Source organism: Amblyomma mixtum, chromosome 4, assembly GCF_055824585.1.
Source record: "Amblyomma mixtum isolate Tamu chromosome 4, ASM5582458v1, whole genome shotgun sequence".
NCBI classification, from domain to species: domain Eukaryota; kingdom Metazoa; phylum Arthropoda; class Arachnida; order Ixodida; family Ixodidae; genus Amblyomma; species Amblyomma mixtum.
Genome location: NC_143015.1, coordinates 149,815,906 through 149,838,283, shown reverse-complemented (window position 1 = coordinate 149,838,283; position 22,378 = coordinate 149,815,906). Strand labels below are relative to the sequence as shown.

Sequence of the window (22,378 nt, the reverse complement as noted above, 5' to 3'; positions counted from 1 at the left end):
TTTTTCATGCTCGCGCCCTCCTCCGTTTCACGCTTCTGCGTATCTCCGTTAAGAGATGGCTATTGGTTAGATTCTTTCTGACGTCACGCAGCTACCGTGGCCAGTCAGCTGCGTCGCTCAAGTCGCCCCCCCCCCCCCCCCCCCCCCTCCCGGGGAATTCCCGCGCGCGTCGGCGGTGGGGCCGGCGGAGGAGCGCTGACCTTTCAGCGCGCAAAAAGTGACGAAAGACGAAAGGAGAGGGGAAACCGCGCGAAGACGCTGAAATTAAAATTTTGACCACAGATGACTCAGCTTCTACAAAGCGCATAAAAAAAATTGGAGGACGCTTAAGCTTCGTGTTTGAGAGTGGGACGCGACAGCGTGTTGCAGCGTTGCCAGGGGGTCCTGCGAACGCCATCGCCAGTTCGACGCGACGCCTTGCCCGAAGGAAAGGAAATGACGCCTGTCTCTCATATCTCGGTGGACACCCGAACCGCGCCATATGGGAAGGAAAATGAAATGAAAACAGGTTTTAAGGAAACGACTATCTCTCATATCTAGGTGGACACCCGAACCGCGCCCTAAGGGAAGCAAAATTATAATCGGTTTTAAGGAAAGGAAGCAACGGCTGTCTCTCTCATACCTAGGTGGATACCTGAACCGCGCCGTAAGGGCCTTAAAGGGAAACTGCATAGGTTTAAAAAATCAACCAGCTTAAGAAAGTGAAACATGTGAAACTTGTACGTAAAGCATGGGAAGTCTTTTTGGGCTAGCACTTTAAGTAGTGAAGTAATCGCCGATTCAAATCCGGACGCCCTGCAAGCTTCTCCGCAGCGCACAACGCCAAGTGGGGGGCGCATGATGACGTCACCGAAGGTATCAGTGAATTTCCAACGCACAAACGCCTGCTTTGAAGGAAAAAAAAAAACCAACGCCACCGAAGGCAAACCCTGCTTTGGCGGCGTCTAACGAGTCAAGGAAGGGTGTGGCCGACGACAGGGGTAATCATACCTTCAATGACATCACGCTCAATTTCTCTGCACTCCTCTGGTGCATTGAGGAGAAACGCAAAATTGAATAGTCTAGTACGTCGCTATTTTAAATGCTAGTTCAAAAACACTTGGCATGCTTTACCTGCAGCCTATATAGATTTGAATCCTTGAATATCGCGAAATTCGCAAGAAAGCGTTGCAGTTGCCCTTTAAGGAAAATGAAATGAAAATTGGTTTTATGGAAAGGAAATACAGATGTCTCTCATATCTCGGTGTACACACGAAAGGAATGGATACCACAGTACATGTCTCTAAGGCACTCTTCAAAGACAACACCTCTATTCACCCCTATTTGCCTTTGTTCAGTCCAAACCATCAAGCTGGCGTGGCGGTTTTATGTATTGTTAATTTATTTATTAATTTATTAATTCCTACTCGTTTTTATTTATTAATGGTTCTGAGATTTTTCACTCACGGTCAACGCCGCCGACACCGGCTTATAGCGTTAAAATCGCTTCTACGTAGAAAGCGCACCACCGCAAGGTATCTTCCGCGCACCTTCGCGCAAAGCTGTGGAGAAGCTGTCTTCCAGGGGCGCTTATTCTTGAAGGGAAGCTCTCTTGCCGGTGCGGAAAAAGTAGGCCGCCTGCGCTTGGGTGCAGAGATCTGACGTGGCCAAATCTCGACGCCGCGCAAGCATTGCCTGTGGCGGACAGAAAGGCGCGTAGTGCAGTTACTTGTAGAAGTGGTGACAGCTATGGGGCAGAAAACGCGAGACGAGAAGACAATGCAGGGCTGCCTAGCAGGGCATTTTTGAAGATGGCGGAAAAAGAGAACTACAGAAAGATTATTTTCAAGTGAGATAATGCGAACTTGCTTTGCCACCTCAGTCTTCCACTCACTTCACGCATAGTGGGATAAATGCTGTATTTGCATATCCTTTCACAGCAAGGCAATTTTAAACATGGTTTTCTTGTAACAATATTTGGACACACCTAGCATGCTCAAGTATCTCTTTTGAGGGCACTTCTGTTAAGACGAACTTCTGATAAGGTGAATAAGTTTTCATGGTCTCAACAAGTTTGTTCTGAAGGGAGTCTTAACGAGGAGTAGTCATGTGGTGGGATGTACCAATACCACAGGATATCACTTCCGCTTGTTTTATGTGGTTTTCAGTGTTAAATTCATCATCATCCTCAGCCTGACTATGCCCACTGCAGGGCAAAGGCCTCTCCCATGTCTCTCCAATTAACCCTGTCCTTTTAATACTGCTACTACTACTACTACTACTACTACTACTACTACTACTACTACTACTACTACTACTACTACTACTACTAATAATAATAATAATAATAATAATAAAACCTTGTTTCTACCATACTGCAGTCCGCAATTCTTGTAATATAAGGCAAGATCTCATCATTTCTATCATAATCATGATACACGTTTTTACCAGTTGCAAGCCCTTTAAAGCACTTTGTGCAAGCCTAGCTACAACTTTGCTCTTTTGCATTGTGATCTAATGATTGCAGAACACCAATTTCAGATAGATTTAATAGATCCAAAATTAATAGGGCATGAAACAAACTCAAGGTACTTATCTTCATAGGCTACGTTTCTTGCGCTGCTGTCGCTACACGAGACCTCATAAAACGTGTGTGGCAAGAGGAAGGCCAGAAAATCGAATTTGCCGGCTCCGCAGGGTGCAAAATATCAGTGGTGAATATGTACACGTTTCTATGAGGTGTGTGGCAGTTCTGCAACGAAGTCCATAATACTGCACAGGTCACAATTACTGAACTAGGCAGGACTAAGGACCCGAATTTTCAGTGGCGGATTATTTTGAACTCCGCGAAGTGAGCAAAAAGAATCCACAATATAGTGCGAGAATCCTCCCGCGCGTTAAAGCATGCGGCCTTGATAGCCTAAGGGCATTGAGAAGTTGGTTTCTCCTCGGAACTTGTGAGCCTAATGGGTGAGCTCACAGTGGGTATATTGAAGAGGAAAAAAAAATTCACATTACGTTCGTAGTTTAGTTCTAGATATATTGCGAGGTGCTTTCAAGCACAGATGACTTGGGGGAAAAAAAAAAACAACTGCCATTACATTTGTGTGAATATGGTAATAGTACTGCCTGCGACTGGTGCCAGTGTTATGATTCATTCCACAGAAGTGTGCGGGCAGCTTGCTGGCATCACTAGTTTGCTTGAGCAGCTGGGGGAGAAAGCGTGTAGAAGCACCAGCAGAACTTCATTCGTTACAAGATTGCATGTTTGAAGAAAATTTAGACGATTAAATTAACGACACTGCATCATTCCATTATTCCTGCTGACAGCCACGAACTCAAAATCATTACAAAAAAAAAAGACAGTCTTACTGGTAACAAACAATTCTGCAAACAATGCTAAAATCTGCAATTTTTTGTGGGTTCGTGGGAAGCTAGAAGCCTTGGGGAGGATGATAATTTTGCCCTTATTACATTCCTTGATATAAAGTATCACTAATGGCAATCACTTCAAGAAGTTCTGTGCAGCAAAATTCCTTAAATGCTCTGCTCACCTCATGTAACATACCGTAAAAGTCCAAGAAGACTTGTTTTGTACGTATTTAAATGACATATTTGGGACCAGCACATAAAGATATGTTTTCCCTGAAGATTTCACAACTTCACTTTTTTATTAAAAATGTCAGGCCTCAGGCCCTCGTCCTCTCTGAACAAGCATGCTCATAATTCTTATGTTACCTTTACAGTCTAACAGCACCAACATTTCTCCTTGATCAAACCTGGAGCTCACACCACAGTTTTCAACTGGGTTTTTGCCTGCAAACTTCTGCCTAAGTTTAGCATTGAGGTCACCCAATAAAATACTGAGGAATACCTTACTTTATTCATTGTATAGGCTCAAAATTTTCACAGACCCTTATGGCTGTTTCATCTCCATGATTTGATACTGATGTATAGGCCTGCCCTGCTTTCAGTTTTTATCTACAATCAAACCTCATTGCAGTGAATAGGTAAAAAAATCTTAAAATGGTTCGATATAAGGGAATTTGTAATACGAAATTTTGCCAAAAACTTCAGCAGAAGAAGCATAATTTAATCAGTTAAAGGGCAACTGCATTGATTTTAGAAGTCCACGAATGTGTAAAACCAGCAGGTAAAGCATGCGAATTCCTTCTGGGCTTGAAATGGTGATGTTATTGATGATTAAAATCGCAACGGCCTTCAAGCTTCTCCGCAGCGCACAGTGCCAAGTGAGGGGGTGCATGATGACGTCATCGAAGGCATCGGTACATTTCCAACGCATAAGTGTTACTTTGAAGGAAAAAAACCAACGCCCTTGAAGGCAAAGTTCGCCGAAAGTTGTTTGGCATTCTGAAGACATAAAACTACGCAGGAGACAGGACACAGAAAAGATGCAGACAGGACGAGCGTCAGCAGCATCAAACAAGGCACGGTGGCGTGTAGTAGCCGGCAGCGATAATTTGAAATCTCACCTCCCGTCATGTCAAACCAAACTTGCCTGCACTTCTCCACTGCATTGAGGAGAAGCCTAAAATTCAACTCGATTACGTTATTATTTTAAACGCTAGCACAAGAACACGTGGCATGCTATACCTACAGCCTATATAGGTATGAATCCTTGAAGTTTGCGGAATTTTCAAGAAGTGATGCAGTTTCCCTTTAAAGGACAGAAACTGGGAGGAACATTGTGCAAAGTTTTAATGCAGTTTTGAAGTCCTTCGCGGTGAATCTAGACACCGCAAAAATCCAAGTGCCAAACGCCAGTTATGGTAGCTTCCCCGCATAGCACCACCCGCACACGGAGGCGACAGATCACATGCTAGTTTGGGCGGGCGGCTTCCCGCATCACAGCGGTGTTGCCTAAAAAATCGGATGGAAGAATGAAAACTATCACTGCTTTGACTACCTCCATGACAGCTGACGTGACCAGAGGATGACTACTGGAAGGCTGCAATCGACCATGCTGCTGGTTGTGGGGCACTATAGACGGGTGCGAGAGGTGCTAACGGTGCCGACCGTATGACTACCAGTTGTCCACGCCTCGATACCTTCCTATATCTAGCGCTGTCAGCACGAGCAAGATAAACTGTGAACCGTGGTGCAAATGCTTGTCCCAGCACCACTAGCCACTCCTGTCATGAGGGGGAGCCTGACGCCTGCCACTAGAGAGAGCACATCTGGGTGCTCGGCAATCTGATATATACGTTTTATGTCAAACCCCGTTTGATCATAGAACACCTTTTAGCACTGCACAGTTCTTTGTAGAGAACCCCCTATAACAATATTTAGGAACAGTTTCATATATTATTGTTCCAATTAGTTCATAACACATTAAACATAGATACTTCGTTATATATATATCTGTAGATGAATCCAGACCATCCCGGCATAAGCACCCATTAACCCTTAAAGAGTACGCATTCTGAACCGACTGTTTCAGATATTCATTTTTCCCGCTTGCCATAAAAGAATGGAATAGTTTGAACCCCTCTATTACTACTAATACATCTTTGCAGAAATTTGTAACTTTGGTAGAAGAACAGTTGCGCGATAATTAAATAGATAATTAAATCATAATTATTCAAGTACAACAGACCACTTGTATCACTGCATGTAACAGCACCTGTATGAACATATTACTTACAATGTATGAAATTGCACCCTTTTCTGTGAAAAATACTCTCTCGTTATGTGTTTTATTTTCTGTTATCTGTGTTTTTTTTTCCTATACTCATGTAATTACTTGCAAATAACTGTGTTTTTAATGTATACCATTCCATTTGTATTCGCTTTGTACCTTCTTACTATATGCCCATCCTGTAAAAATCCCAATGGGATTGACAGTATGTGAAATAAATAAAATAAAATAAATATAATTGATACTTTGTGATATCCGTGTTGATTATATCGAGGTTTAAATGTATTTCTTGTTGAGCTTTATTGCAACGACTTCTACCCTTTAATTAGTGCTCAAGAATCAGTCTATGTTTTGTGTTATTTCTTTATGAATCAATCCAGTTCTGTGCAGTTTCCTGTCAGGCAGTCCTTGACGATCTTCCCACGACTCTCAGAACATCTAGCTTTTGAACAGTGGGGAGACGGTGAGGGAGCTTTGTAGCTCAAATCTTTCCTGTTCTAGGAGCAGGTGTTGACAGCTGTGTCCCACAGCCCACTGTCAAATTTGACAGCAGCCCTTGTCATTGCCGAATGGAACAGTACAACTGCAGGAATGCTTGTTGTTTCAGCCCCGTACACTTCACATCACAAAGCCACATGACATCGCGTTTAAACTCCGATAACTCTTCCAGTAGTACAGTTAGGGTGCATTTTTTCAACAGGTGTCCAACCACTAAGAAGTTCACTTTCCAATGACAGCTTGGCAGACCTCGTTGCGTGAAGATACCCGACACAGCTCCATTCCTCACTGGAGAAAGTTATAACCCAGAGAGGCAGAGCCTATTCCTATCGTTCAATAGAACACTCACAATCCACAAAAATCCACCCTTTAGCGGTTCCTGCAAGCTCATTTTTTGCCTTCTGCATCCCTACCTTTCCTGCTCTGAGGAGCTACCACGTTCCATTCTCTGGCTCAGGGAAAGCAAAGTCTGGGAGTTGTAATGTAGAAATGAACTCAGAGGCTCACACAGCACATTTCCATGACAAACTTCTGTATGTGCACTTTGTGAAAACACTTTTGAGTCCACACTGCAGAGCTCATCTGAGTCCAAGCGCACATAGATGATGACAGAAACCAGCACTGCTTTCACAAGCATAGACATACATAAGCATATGCTGGAGATCAGTACCCAACACTGCCACCAGACGTCACGTGGTGGTGACAACAGCAAAAGGCTTCCAAGAGAAACTGTTTATTGGGCTGACTGGCGCCTACAGAGAACTGAACAACCCAGTGGTGAAGATAGCAACGAGGGTGCTCGGCAGTCGTTGAAGAACACAAACGCCACTGTTCGCAGCAACACTCAGTTTAAAGCTGACGCAGAATCTTCGAGATATGGCATCGAAAGCAGCTGTGACAATATCAAACGATGTAGAAGCAGTTGCACGTGGCTGCGATCATTAGACAAAAACCTTGTCGTATCTGGCGTCACAAACAAAGTGATGAAGCCGCTTGCTGGCGGCTCCGAGTACAGACAAACCTTATAAACATGCGCGATAGTACATATAGTCCTGTATAGTGTGGACCGCATACAAAGATGCATATACATACAAGGTTATCCATGTTATCCAAGCGAAACGAGAATAATAAAGAAGAGGAAGTAGTAGACGAAGAAGAACGCCTGAAAATAATATACATGGGCTTCTGTGGGCAAATGATAAGCATGCATTTCTGCACCACTTGCATCCAGGATTTCGAGAGTATGCATCCGAAAATTTTTTTTCTCTGCATGACTCTGATGACCCTCCCCGAGACGAACAGATTCCAAATTTCGCTGAAAGGTCCACTTTGGCTCAGTCAATTATTTTTCTTGGAACCTGTGCTAGTGGTGCCTCTCAGCTATTCCCGTTTAAACTTAGACTGACTCACGTGCTGAGGAACTCCTCCGGGAGGTCCAGGATCTCCTGCGGGATGGACTTGCCAGTGAGGAACACAGCCACCTCTTGCGTGAAGTTGTTGCAGTTGTGACGGAACAGGTCGTACGTGTGCGGTCTGCGAGGAACAAAGCACCAGGTTTATGAATCAGTTTCAGTGTTTTCAAAGGTTAAAGGGGCTGCGAAACACTGCCTGGGGGAATACCGGCTATACTTCAGGTGGGTTCTTTATGTGACACAGATGCCGACTTAAAAAGAATTACAGGAATCGATGCACAGGAACGGGAGTTATTGAGTGAAGAAATTTCAAAATGCAAGCAAACAAAACGCTGCCCTCAACTCGATTTTGGCGGGGCTTCCCACTCCCATTTCGCTCTCCCAATGACGGCACCTGGCGCAACCAATCAAAACAGCCAGCCAGAGCACGTCGCGGAAGTTTGTACTCCATGGTTGCCTGCTCTCTGTGAGACTGGCAGCGTTGTTTCCATGCCAGAGCGCCCCTGGTGGTGTATTTTTATTTTACTTGCTTTACAGGGCTTTTATCTAAGACAAACAAATTGTTTTTGTTGATCTAATATAAAACGCAGACAGGTGACAAAATGTGTCTATTTATTCACACAATTTGCAGTATATTTACTGTTTGTCCGGTCATCAAGCTCGCGCCAGATGATGTCATATCCGCTGCTAAAAACCCGCCACTGTGTGGCGACACCATCAGAGCCATGAAGTTGTTTTTGGGAGGACATTAAAATATTAAAAAACGGAATGTATGCGGTATTACCGACGCTAATAGCACCATTATAACTCACTTTATGCAATCAACAGGCAAAACAGTTAACTAAGATTGTGTTTCTGGGCCCCTTTAAGAATGGTGCATTAGGTGGTGAATCTGATGACGAGGGTTTCATTTTAACGTCACGAGGCTAGCTTGGTCAAGGAACACCGTGGTTTACATGTTTGATCTGCACAAGGTGAGGTCAAAGACTTGTTTCCCCGACCATTTCGCCTCTGTGAAGTCGAGCACCAGACTTGGGGAAAGCCTGTACCCAATCGAGAATGGTAGGTGACACTGGGGGCTGAAAGCAGCACCTAATGCATACGAGACAGATGCTCAAACCCCTATGGCACGGCTGAGGTATGCTGGTGAATCCGTTGGTCATGTGTTTTTGAGTGAGATTCTTTTCTACACAAGTAGAGCTCTTTCACAAAAAAAAAAAGTAACAAAAACTAAGTTTCAAGCTCTTGATTTCACCTGCGGCCATTTTCCTGAAAACCATATCCCCCTTTCTCCTAAGAAGGCTCCTAAATAGACTAAATTTGTCGCCATTAATATCTGATTCTGCCTGCATCTCTACAAGGGCAGAAGAGGTTAGGCTTGCATCCGCTGCCCTGAATGATCAGCAGTTGCGAAACCACACAACTGATCTGCTAAGCGGTACGGCAACAACAAGAGTGTATATGTAGCTCACACCTTAATTTTCGCTGGATATCACAAATACATGTCTCCACTTCTGTGCTTATCACAGCACATTATATGTGCATGCACGTGTTCTGACGACTTCATTTTCATGCCATAGTTCCTTGAGGCATAGACTTTTGAGAGCCCAGTCACCTATAACGTGTGTAGGATTGAAGAGTTTTTACCCTATTTACTCATGTAATGAAAACGTTCTTTTGTCAGAAAATCATCACCATCATCATCCAAACTACGTCCACTGCAAGGCCAAGGCCTCTCCCATATCTCTCCAATTAGCACTCTCCTATTCCAGCTGTGGCCATTTTATCCCCGCAGACTTCCTAATGCAGTAGAACTCCTTTTGACTAGGACCAGCAAGAAAGCTTTATTATATCAGGGTCTTTACTATATCATTTGTTGGCGATGGCATGGCTCTGAGGATGCTCTCCAGTAATTAATTAGCTACTTACTAAACACAGTGTTGGTTTATAAAAAGGAACACTCACAAATACCTTCCATCCTGCTCTTATTGTCCATTTATGGGATAATTATTTATTTTCAGTTATCACATTTCATGTTATCAAGCTTTCAATTTTATTTACGTCTTGAGGAAGTACCGCATTTGCACAAATGCAATGCGGCTACAAATATAACGAACTCATTTCTTGCCGCCGCTTCCCTGTGCTTCGCACTGCCATGCTGCGAATGTTCGCCCTTTTCTGCTCTTCCCTACTCTTTCACTGCATTTCTATCGTCTTTCCTTTCTCAGCGACCCGCGCCTCCTTCTTTCTGCGTTCATAGCCAGCTTTAATTTTTTTTTTTTTTGTGCACGCCGTGTGCTTTGTCTCACGGCCCCAAGGACGCTAAGAAGTTGGCTTCTCCTCACAGCTTCTGAGCTTGGTGGTGAAGCTATCTCAAAGAGCACTGTTTTATTTCTCTGGTATGCATTTTTTCAGGAGGACACAGGGGCGCAATAAAAGACACGGACAGAGAAGTAGACAGGGACGAGCGCTTACTATCAACAGGCTTTATTCGACGTAGACCGTTAATATACCTTCGCTTTACCCAAGCGCCACTAAGCGAATCACAAGCACGTGAGTTCCAGAGAACACCAAAAGAATTCCGAAGGCAGGCGATTACAGAAATCTATCTAAGAAAACCATTTCAAATCGGCGAAGTATCACAGATGAATCACTGATGCAGTTATCTCCGTTTTTTCTAATGTAATAGGCTTCCATCAGTTCCCGTTCAATCTGATCGCAGCTTCTCAACAATACTTTGCAGTCCGATAAGCGGGGAAAACAGGCGACTTTAGTTTTCTTAGTGCATTCTTTGCAATGTTCCGGGAGATGGGAGCCTGTCTTCTTTAATGAGTTATTGTGCTCCAGAAGGCGCTGGTTGAGGCAACGTCCAGTTTGCCCAACGTAAACCTTCCCGCAAGTGAGCGGGAACTCATATACAACTCCTTTCTTGCAGGTTACGTGGGGCTTACGGTGTTTTACGCCACACTCTTGCAGTTTTTCTTTTCTTCTTATCCGTGCACATAGACCGGACAACTTTCGCGGAGCAGAAAAAAACGGAGATAACTGCATCAGTGATTCATCTGTGATACTTCGCCGATCTGAAATGGTTTTCTTAGATAGATTTCTGTAATCGCCTGCCTTCGGAATTCTTTTGGTGTTCTCTGGAACTCACGTGCTTGTGATTCGCTTAGTGGCGCTTGGGTAAAGCGAAGGTATATTAACGGTCTACGTCGAATAAAGCCTATTGATAGTAAGCGCTCGTCCCTGTCTACTTCTCTGTCCGTGTCTTTTATTGCGCCCCTATGTCCTCCTGAAAAGTTATGAACCAACACGCCCAAATACAAGTACTTCTGTGGTATGCATTTACCTCCGAATGTCGGCCTCGCGCGCGTCGCGCTGTCGTCATTCCGCGGAAGGTACGTAGCGACGGCCTGACGCTCTTTACTATAGCCGGTTTTTTGAAAAAAAAAAAAACCTTTATAATAAGCAAAAAAAAAGTACAGTCATCCATGGGAGACGAAATGGAAAAAGTACAGTCATCCATGGGAGACGAAATGGGACAGCAGTTTCACTTTACTATATCCGAGTTTACAACAGCCGGGGGGGGGGTTTACTGTATCATCAGCCTAAGTTGACTTTCCACTGCCTCCTGGAATGCATACCTTCTCGTGGAATCCAATCTGTTACCCGCAATGACCATCAGTTATCTTGCGTTTGCATTACATGCCCTGCTCAAGCCCATTTCTTCCTGATTTCGACTAGGGTTTGGTTTGGTTTTATGGGGTTTAACGTCCCGAAGTAACTCTGGCTATGAGAGAAGCCATAGTAGAGGGCTTAAAATAATTTCTATCACTTGGGGTTCTTAACCCTGCGCTGACCTCACACAGTACATGGGCCTCTTGCATTTCGCCTCCATTGAAATGTGATCACCGTCAGCGGGAGCGTGCCCGCATGCTTCAGGTCGGCAGTCGAGCACCACAACCATAATCACATAATCGCGCAGTATACCGGTGCTGTGCATATTTTTTCCATACAAATGTAGTCACTGTGACCTTAATTGAACTGGTGTCTTCAGGCTCAGCAGTTGAGTGTCCTAACCACTGAGTGAGTCACTGTGGCCAGAATTGTAGAAAGGAACAATCAACACGTGCATCCTCTTCCCAAAAGTGATCAACAATGAAATGTGTACAACTTGGTTACTGCGCAACTTGGCACCAAATGCTCAGATCAGACAACAGGCATGTGTACTGAGATCCCAGTGTCAGCGTAGACACGTGGCTTAGAACACAACGAAGACAATGAAAGAAGCGAAAGCTTCAGAGGCAGTGATGGGCAATGATTCACCAATGATAATTCTGCTGATCGAAAGCACCTTCAAGAAATTCTTGCAAGAAGAAAATCCGCAGAAAGCACCACTTCATAAAAAATAAACACAGCCACTTTCTTAAAGCAACCCTGAGGACAAACTGACGCTGGTCTGCATCGATAGATTATCTCGTTCTAGCAAAGACAAAAGGGCTACCGTCACTCGAAGCTTTTTTAAGCTAAAAAAGGCTGAAGAAAAAAGGAAAAAAAGAAAAGTGGATGCTCTACCCAGTTAGACCAAGAATGAGACCTACTTGTAGCCGGACTCTCCCAGGGCAAAGATGTACTCCAGGAAGAGGCTGTACGGTAACTCTGTGCGACCTAGGCTCAGGATTTGGTCTGGCTCCTTGAGGATGGTCTCTCCCTGGATAGAGCGAAACGACGAATCCCTTAGTCAGTTTTCTCCAGAACAAAAAACTCGGGTGTGTACACAGATAAGGGTCTCAAACGCCACAACTGCAACCTCAAGAAAGAAGTGTGTTATGTGGGGTTTAGCACCCCGAAGCGACACATGGGCTATGGGGGACACCGTAGTAGAGGGTTCCGGATCAGTTCATACCACCTGGGGTTCTTTAACGTGCACTGACATCGCACAGCACACGGGCATGGCCATCCTTTCACCTCCATCGAAATGGTGGCCAGGCCAAGATTTAATCTTATGACCTTGGGACCAGCAGTCAAACACAAAAGCCATTAAGACACCATGGCGGGACCTCAAATAAAAAGTATAAGAAGGGAAATGACAGGACAAACTTGATCACGTAGCATGTGCACAGGTTAAGAACAAACAGCCTTTGTCAAAAGTAGACTAATTCCATTTCATGAGCCACAGTCACTCAGTGCCTTAAGCATTTAGCTGTTATTTTCAATGAAGATGCCATGCCAAAATGCCTGCGCATTGGGATTTTGATGCACACTAAAAGAACCACAGGTAATTGAAAATAACTGCGGAGCACTTCACTATGGCGCGCCATAGTGTGATAGCCCACAGCGTAACTTTGGCACATAAAATCCATCTACTAAACAATAATTTCATGTTTCAACAGTCAGTTCTTAGGTCTTGATGTCAGGGATGCTGTGATACTAATCCTGCATTGTGAGCAAGGAGAGAAAGGCAATTTTTCTAGCAACCTAGAGCTTTGAAGAACCAGACGCATCACAGATGTCAAAAAGCACTGTTCACATAATGTACGAACCCACCGAAAACTGGCCTGCACGTTTCTAACAAGGGTTACACTCTGAAGACAGGTAAAGAACAAACGGGCATCCTGTCAAATTACGCAAGTTGGCTGCTTACCAAGAATGGACTGCCGAAAGACAAGTCTGCCTCACAGACCGTGTTACTATCCCTAGTTTGGAACACTAGCAGAGAGCACGAGAAGGAATGCACAGGCTAGTCTGACAGCTCGCAGCAAGGCATTTACGTTTTCACAGCCACTGATGCAGAAATGGAGTACTGTCACCGCATTTGCCCTCAACCCTTTACACTACACTACAAGGCATGATAAGCTATGCATTGAAAATGAAGCAGTAAAGCATTGTTTTCTGTGCCGGATCTCTTTTAAACAATTCCATTTGAAGGCATCTTAATGGGCGTAAAGGATGAAATGCACTCCTCTCTTGGTTTTAAAGAATGGGCCAGCAGTGGGCAACTAACAGATGAATTGAATAGTTATTGTTAGTATGTGATCACAGAATTTTGTATTCAGCTCCTTCAAGTATTCCTTTATTAAATGAAAATGACAATGGCCATGCCAATGCGGCACCGAAATGAAATGCAATTTATCTGTGGCAAAAGCATATGCCTTTACTTTTCTTAAAACTTGGTATAAACTTCTGAAGCAAAAAGGTTGTTCTCGCTAATGGAGTTATTACTGTTGAACTTAGTGTAGAAAGAGGCAAAAAAAAAGAATGCCTACCAAAGCCACGAAAAGTGTGAAATATCAACAATTAAAGCTTTTGTCCAATGCAGTTCACATCTTTTTGTTTCCTTAACACGCCACACTAGGTTCAGTATGCTGTAGAAAAGCTTTATGAAGCTCCCTGCATTTCTGGGTATTCTCTGCTTTGAATCACTGCACCGGTGTTTGAGAGAATATATGCTTGCACTAGCTGCCCACACCACAAAGCTCCCAACAGATCTAAGCGGATCTGGAGTGACCTCACAAACAGCCACCGGACTATAACACTCATAATGATTATAGTCGCATACAACCCAAGTCTGCAGTGAAGCTCTGCCCACATTCAGGACTGCCAAACAGGATTCCTCCGCGACCAAAAATAGACTGCTGTAATAGCTTTATTTTTTTTGCTGCCTAGACAAGATGCTAATCAAGTGACGCAAGTGTAACATAACCTCTAGGATCTCGATACCTCTGGCTTGTTTGATGCGCTCAAACTTTTGAAAAGCTGGTTTTGTTCACTGTTGTAAATGACCAGCAGAGTAAGATAGGACACCGTGACCAGTATTAGCAACTGCTGTTTTTTAAAGTTGTATCCTACTACTGTCGGCATAACACCCCCATCTCTCTCACACATAGCCTCTCAGTGGTGAACAAACCAAAACATGCCAACAGCTACCATGCTCCCCGAGACCACAACTAAAGAAAGGAGTTGCTCCTGTTTTTCTTTTGGGGGCAAAAAGGACAAACTTTATAAGTTCCCATTTAATGTAGGCAGATGATGACATGAGAAATTTATAAGTAAAAGAATTCATTCTTATCTCTTGGCACGGCTGCCAATTTCAATGGCTATGTTGAAATGCAGCAAAGCAATGTGTGACAGGCTCAAACACTTCATCACTACTGCTAGTAAAGCAACCACCGATTCCCAGACATGAGTTTTTGATCACGTTTCCTAAGAACTTCTCCCACATTCTACATTCTAAGTTCCTTGATGCGTATTATTATGTTTTTCTGTAGCAGAGTGCCAGGTTTACTTGGACTCAATGCACTGCTACTGAGCTTGCTACTTTGTTACGCTGCCTTACTGCTAGTAGCGCGAAGAGAATTAGCAACTTGCTTTGCGCACGGTGCGTTCATCAATCAGTTGCTTTTTTCTATCAATGATGTGCAACTGTGAGGTCCTTCACTGTGCACTACAGGATAGGACTGCACAGCTGAGGCGAAGAAACCGTTCGACAGCTGAGCCAGAGGGTCTAGCACTGGATCTCGCGAGAGGGGCAACTCGAGCGCAAGACCGCGCCACATCCACAGCCCCATAATGACACACTACCGCGCGCAGCTCGGCCGGGATCCCATTGAGCACTGAAACTCCCATGGACGTCCCGTGGATGTCTAAACGTCCACACGACGTCCAAGAGAGTTTTAGTGCGCATTGGGAATGTCACGCGCGCTCGGAATGCTTTATACCGACGTCGTGGTTTATCCTCTTAGTTCGCTGCCAACTAAGACGATAAACCACGACATCGGTATAAAGCATTCCGAGCGCGCGTGATATGACCTCTCAAACAAGACACTACACACAGCGGGGCTGCGGCGAAGGAGGAAGATATGCTGCTTACCACTCCGCAACTCTCGATTCCCATCGCACCAAAGAAGTATTCCCTGCCGTACACTACGATGCTCGTGTGCCAGATACCTGGTAGCTGCTTTCCTGCACGGAACATAAGAACAAGCGACTCGATGAGTGCAACGACAGCCACTAACACAGGAAGTCATAATCAAAACGGGAAAAACGATCACTGAGATAAAGAAGACAAAGTGACAAAATAAATTCTCACTTTAAACCTCATTCTACCGGGCCGCAGTAAGTGAACAATGCGGCAAACGAGACACGGTCGAACGTCCGTCCGTCCGTGTCAACTATTTGCTGCACTGTTGACAGACCAAAAAAAAAAGCGATCGTCACTGGGAAAAACGATACAGGGAGACAACGTGTAAATTCGCACATACTAGTCTCCTCTTAGCGGGGGCATTCATCACAACCTGATATCCTTAGAGGAGCCGGACCGGCCTGCAAAAGGCTATTTATAAACGCACACCCCCCATTCCGCGGTTACATGCCGAGGATCGCTGTGCGCTTTTTTCGCCGCACTTATAAACAAACGCGCTGTCGGCAACTAGCCCGCTTTTTCAAGGTCGTCATCGGTGGGAAATTCTCGAAGAAACGGAGAGAAAGGCGACAACAAAAGGCGGATATGAGAAGCGAGCCAGCGAGAGACGTCACCTAGAAACATGGGCGAAAGCGTCTTGGCCATTCCCCGGGACAGGTCGTAGATGTAGAGTTGCACCTCGAAACTGGTCTCAGCTTCGATGTGCGAAGTGTTGTTCTCCATGTCTCCGGATAGGCTCATGACGATCTCAATGCGCACTCGCTGTTGTTCGAAAACTGGGGATCGCTAGACGGCACGGGAGGCACGGCACCGGGATCGGCAGCAGCACAGCATTTCCGTCCGCCGATGATGTTGCAGAACGGAGCAAAGAGCATCCGACCGCGGGAACCATGCTACTGCGTGCTTCGCGCGCTGACCGCGTCAATTACGTAGCGCTCTGATCGAGAGCGATGTGACTTAAACGAGTGATGCCACAGAAGCGTTGGCTGTATTTGTCACCAATTTATTGACGAGGAGGTCAGTAGACACTTGTGTCATTTGTAGAGCCACAGCTAAAAATATATTTGAGTTTGTAAAGATGTGGAAGATGTTGAGTTTACCTACACGCAGTAACCTTCGTGTGACGAACGCAAGTAAGAGGCATAAATCACTATTTATGAATCATAATTTGAAGTTCTTGCCACTAAAAACGAGTATTTTACAAGAAATATTAAAAGTTAGCATGAAGTCTATCGTTCAAGTCATGGTTCAAGTGGTTCAAGGCCCATCAACATTACCGCAAGCGCTGCAAGCGCTGCAAGCGCCGTGTAGTGGTCGTCCGCAAGGCGCCATTAGCAAGCCATTAGTCTCTGGGAGTCGCGGTGGTGTGTCGTCCGCGTTGCGTGTGCTGCGTTGGCGAAAGCTTTTTAGCGTATTGAGAGAGACAAAAAAAGCTTCGTCTCGCAGCTCACCATGTCGGCTCACGAACAGATGCGTCAAATGCTGGACCAGCTAATGGGTACCGGCCGTGATGGTAAGTGCCGTATTTTTTCCCCCCCCAAGTGCGAACCGTTTTTTGAGGCGGCGGTTAACGTCAGGCCTCTGAACAGCGGAGTGTGCCGCGGTGGCACACCTTTTCATTGCGCATACCTCGGTTTGCCGTTTACGTGGACTACGGTACGATTGCTACTTTGGACGACACGCTGCTAAACAAATGTCGCATACGCTCATTGCCTGAACAGACCAGGTCATCGTTCAATTGCGACAAAACGGAAGTAATAATTCACGCAACGAGAAAGCCGAGTTTTGCAATGGCCGCGTCGACCTGAAAAATCTGCGAGGCCCTAGTTCACCAAGGCGCGATTTTATTTCTAGCCTGCTTGCTTTTTCTTGAAGAGCGCCTCGCTTTGGACGAGGAAGCCACTGCTCCGTAGCGGTTTCAATGTAGCTGTATCAGTGCTTCTCGGGAGTGTTTGCACAGCCGCGGAGGCGGCCAGCGCTTTTTTCCGTGTCAGGGAAGATTTCGATCCACATTGTTCGCTGCGTGGCTTGCTTTTTCTTTTTTTTTTTTCTGGACTGTTCACTTGACTGCGCAGACGTGAGAGTCGCGCCGCTTGCGATTTTCTTTGCGGGCTCTAAAGGAGAGACGGGGGAAAGGAAAAACGGGGTGTCACGATTGATCGACTTTTAACTTCCCCGTGTGCTGAGGGATTTGCCGCTCGGGCCTGGGTTTGTGGCTGACTTGGGAGAAGATCTGTGGGCTGGGCGTGCGTCGCGGTTTGTTTCGTTTCTAACAGTTACCTCGTTGGGTTGCATGCATTGTAGCTACAGCGTTCCTACAGCGATGACACAAACTGGACGACGTGGAGAACAGACACATTGCAAGCGTGGGCTTCCAACCCCAATTTATTAAGAAAAAAAAATGTAAACCTTATAAAGGCGCGTCATACCTAATTATGTAAAAACATGCACAGAGCTTACATGTATTGAACCTTGCCCACAGAAACTGCAAATTTGCTTTAATCGAGGTGATGAAAGTGCAGTTAACACGTATGCCCGGAAGTCATTATACAGCTGTTACTTCCAACTGTCCTCGCAATCTGTTCATGATGCGATGCCAGCGGATGGCGAATGAATAAATGTCGGTTGGAAGTCAGCTCTTGTAGTGCAAAGCCTTTCATGTCGTTCCATTTTTGTTTGCGCTGTAGAAACGACATGGATAATGAATTAAGCTGGCCCACATCCATGCCCTTGTATTGTACAGCCTTGCGACAGACACCTTTGCATCTGCTGGTATTATAAGCATGATCATGCAGCAAAGACAGTTATTTATTGTTGAGGGGGCTTGTGCCGCTCCCATGTAACATTTCTCCGAAGGCCTTTTTGTTAAAGATGTCTCATTTGACCTACGGGATTTGCAATGCAACTTGTAGGTGGGGCAGTTGAAATTTCAATGTTGTTCATTGTGCGTAATATGTTGGAATTGGAAGTTTCAGTATGAAGCACAGTCTTTTACTAATCCGTGGAGCCTGGAAATCTGCTTCTTCCTGCATTGAAGAAACTGTTGACAGTATCCATGGTTAGCATGGCCGCCGCGGTGGCTCAGTGGTTATGGTGCTCGGCTGCTGACCCAAAAGACGCGGGTTCGATCCCGGCCGCGGCGGCTGGAATTCCTTTGAAGGAGAAATTCTAGAGGCCCGTGTACTGTGCGATGTCAGTGCACGTTAAAGAACCCCAGGTGGTCGAAATTTCCGGAGCCCTTCACTACGGCGTCTCTCATAGCCTTAGTCCCTTTGGGACGTTAAACCCCATAAGCCAACCAACCAACCAGTATCCATGGTTAGTAGCAGCAGATTTTGTTTTCCATCCTGGTCACCATGGGCACTCACTGTTGCTGCTGCAGTTTTGCTCTCACCAGACCTGATCAAAAAATATTAACACACATTTAAAAAAAAAAAAGTTAAAGGGACCATGAAATGATTTCTAGGGCATACTCTGGTGCAACAGATCTTTAGAGGTGGTCTTTGTGGGTATTCTAGTCAAACCTGAAAGCTGCGTGGACCGAATAATTTAGAAATAATTTTTAAAATTATTAGGGCGACACCTCTTCATGTGTCCCCTACCCCAATGACATCAAAGGGCAGAAGAGCCAGTCTTAAAGCTCGTCCCACTGACGTCATCGGAGTAGGGGACGCACGGTGTGGTGTGTTGCCCTAATTGGTTGCGAGCTACTGCGAGCAATGATTTTTAAAAATATTTCTAAATTATAGAGCATGCAGAGCTTTCATATTTGACTCGAATACCCACAAAGACGACCTCTACAGATCTGTTGCACTAGAATATGCCCATAGAAATCATTTCATGGTCCATCTAAGCTAGACACTTCCTTTTAACATTTACAGGATGTTCCGAGCCATTTCAAGCTGCCTAGAGCCTCATTTGCTTCTAGGAGGCTGCCTCCCCCTCCCCCTGGAGTTCAGAGCCTTTACCTGCGAGGCCTTTCATAGGAAAGGCCGTGTAGCTTGACACCGTGCACCTTTGAACAGGAGAAGCCGGTTCTCAGAGACCTTTGAGATGCCTGTGTGCCAGAAGTACTACTACATCACTCGCGGGGATTGGTTGTTGGCTTTGTCAGGAATAAGCGACGCTTAAAGGGACACTGAGGAGAAATTGAAGCTGGGTTGTATCGACAGAATACCAGCTCCTGATTACAGAAACGCCACTCATACTGACAACAAAGCTCTTGTAACGTAGAAAAGAGCAAGAACCAAAATACAGGTATCGCCGCCACAGGCCAAACTCGCAAGTACAAGCGTGATGAGATCATAGAACAAAACAGTGTTGCTAGAACGAATGGTTCTAGCAACACCAGGAACCGAGAAACCATGCATCACTGAGGCGCAGCCAATGCATGCGCAAATTTCCTTGACGTCGCCAGATGGCGCCACGTGCCCGGCAGCTACGCGCTCCTGAAGCATTGGGACAAATCAGCGCCTGTTTTCCGGTGGTAGGCGGGCTCCCGGTATTCCGCTAGCGGTAACAAGGTACACGGTATGCTAAAGGTGTCTATTTGCGAGAACTTCGTTGACGACTTCGAGAACGAGATCCATCGTAACGCTGGCAAAATGCCGGTGCAAACATAAACGATGCGACGGCCGCAATAGCCGATAGATAGATGCCTTCAACGTGCGGCCGGCGGTAGCTTTGTTTTCGGCTACTGCCAGGCCGCACTGCTGGCTGTCAGAAATCACAGGGTCTGTGTTACGTCATGTGCACGTCATGTTTCACGTCACTTAAGTCCTGTGTCGTCATAGGAGAATCCCAAGTTTGAATCAGAGCGGCGGGAAAAACTTTTTCAACTTCGAATCTAAATTTCTTAGAAATAAATGCATCTTTCGCTGCCGGCCAAGTGGCAACAAAGCCATGAAATGCCAAACTATCGGATTTTACTGTAAAAAAAATATTGATAGAGCTCTCCTCACTGTCCCTTTAAGTGTAGTGATGGAAGTAAGTGTGTGCATCCATTTGGGCTAGGTAGTGAATGCTGGTTCCAGTCACGAGGAAAGCAGTTACAAGGACAAGAAGAATGGGTTGGAGGATGTTGTGCAGGCACGGTCAGATTGTCAGCTGGAGCTTTCTGTATCGCAAAAGAGAAAGTATAACAGTTGTGCCCGGCCAATGCTGATCGTTTTGTGTTCCAACATTGCGGCAAGTGTACAACTTTCATGAGAAACTAAAGACAGCATAGCAAGCCATGAAGAGGAAAGGATGTGGATGACAAGCTTGAAAAGGGCAGAGTGAAATAGGGAACAAACTCAATGATACCCTGGCAGATATCAAAAGTAGTACTGGGCCATGCCATGCAGAAAGCACTTTGGGGTTGCAGAGTGGATTCCAAGAAGAGGAAAACATAGCAGGGGTTGGCTGTAGTTCAGGAGGAGGTGTGAAATTAGGGAGTCTACTGGGATATGACTGGAGGTCAATGGGAAATGAAGACCAATGCCCTTTTGGAAACAAAATGGTTGCCATGCCTGATTTGCGTCTTGAAGCAGCTCCTTGTATCAGATGGCATCAGTAACTTCAGAGGTTGATTTTGGTGTCGTTGCGCCCGCCTTGTTATTTTTATAGTGTGATGCAGACTTCGAAAGAATTCAACCCTGACAGCCTTTTCTGTCTAAAGTTGTGCGTGTTTGGCATTAATGTTGACACCATACACTTTGGTCCCCATGTGTGGATCTGACAACCCTAGCCCCGCCTCTTTTGCCTGTTTCATGTTTTTGCATCTCTTTGGGTCAGGTCTTGTGTTCTGCATCACAATAGCATGTTGGCATGGATGGATGGGCATGCGTCATTAGTGCCCGACAATGGTCTCTGATGTGCACTTGAACTCGTGCTCTCTTGCTCTGAAAAACACCTGGGTGGTAGAAGTAACCAAGATGAACCTAATTTTTACAAATGAAAGTTTTTAAAGGAGTATAGACACCTGATTTTTGTGGCATGTTTTGTTCTCTACAGTGATGCGGAAGACACTTGTATGTGTGAATCACCAAATGGTATTTTCCTATGACCGCTACATAATTTATGATTGAATTTTTATGTCATGCTGTTCTGGTTTCAGGAGCTGAACAATTACTGTAACATCAAAATTTGTTTATAGGTAATACGAGGCATGAAAAAAGCTCAATATAATTTCTGCTTCTACATTCGTTGTCATTCCTTGCTTTGAGGCAGGCTGGCTTTTAGCATTGTAGTGAACTGAAACAACGAAGCAGTGATCACATTGCAGTTGTTTCATGTCTTCCTTGACCTATAAGCACCATTTCGATGTCACAGTCATCGTTCAGTCGGTGAAACCGAAACAGCACAAGAAAGAAATTGGATTTTAAATTATTTAGCGGCCATAGGAGAATACCACATGGTAATCCATGTGTAATAATGCCTTGCTCATCATTACAAAGAATAAGACACGCACCCAAAAGTTGGGTGCCTATACTCGTGTGAATAAACCAGCTCGCTTAGCTATTGGAGCAAGCGTGATCAGGTATTGGAGCAAGCGTGATCATGTATTGGAGCAAGCGTGATCAGGTATTGGAACAAGTGTGATCAGGTATTGGAACAAGTGTGATCAGGTATTGGAACAAGGTGATCAGGTATTGAAACACGTGTGATCAGGTGCCACAGGAGGTGTCTGTCGCAGGGACTGAATCGGGCAACACTGCATGCAATGTACACATTGCAAAGGAGAGAAGCTAGTGCACAGCGTGCGCAATAAAGGCAGGCGTTGCGAGGGGAAGGGCTGGGGGCTGTGCGTGTGCGGGGCTTTGCCGGGCTATACACAGGTCTGTTCCCGTGTTTTTCCAGGCGAAGCACTAAAGAGACGCCCGTCTCTTGACCTGGAACCGGGAGAGTGTAGTTGTTCAGTGCTGTACT

The 22,378-nt window shown here is 45.3% G+C and overlaps 2 protein-coding genes across 2 annotated transcripts in view; one reads left to right on the top strand and one right to left on the bottom strand.

Moving 5' to 3' along the window:
* Positions 1 to 16,376, bottom strand: part of LOC149348736 (uncharacterized) — a 34,553-nt gene extending 18,177 nt beyond the window's left edge. The window contains exons 1-4 of the mRNA XM_089588293.1: positions 16,084 to 16,376; positions 15,419 to 15,510; positions 12,150 to 12,259; positions 7,547 to 7,669 (exon numbers count right to left, since the gene is read on the bottom strand). Coding sequence (XP_089444419.1) covers positions 7,547 to 7,669; positions 12,150 to 12,259; positions 15,419 to 15,510; positions 16,084 to 16,210 — 452 coding nt within the window. The 5' untranslated portion in view covers positions 16,211 to 16,376. The remainder of the gene's footprint in view (positions 1 to 7,546; positions 7,670 to 12,149; positions 12,260 to 15,418; positions 15,511 to 16,083) is intronic.
* A 421-nt stretch (positions 16,377 to 16,797) lies between these two features.
* LOC149348735 (putative RNA-binding protein Luc7-like 1) overlaps positions 16,798 to 22,378 on the top strand; it is a 30,682-nt gene continuing 25,101 nt past the window's right edge. The window contains exon 1 of the mRNA XM_089588299.1: positions 16,798 to 16,982. Within this exon, the coding sequence (XP_089444425.1) occupies positions 16,922 to 16,982 (61 nt within the window). The 5' untranslated portion in view covers positions 16,798 to 16,921. The remainder of the gene's footprint in view (positions 16,983 to 22,378) is intronic.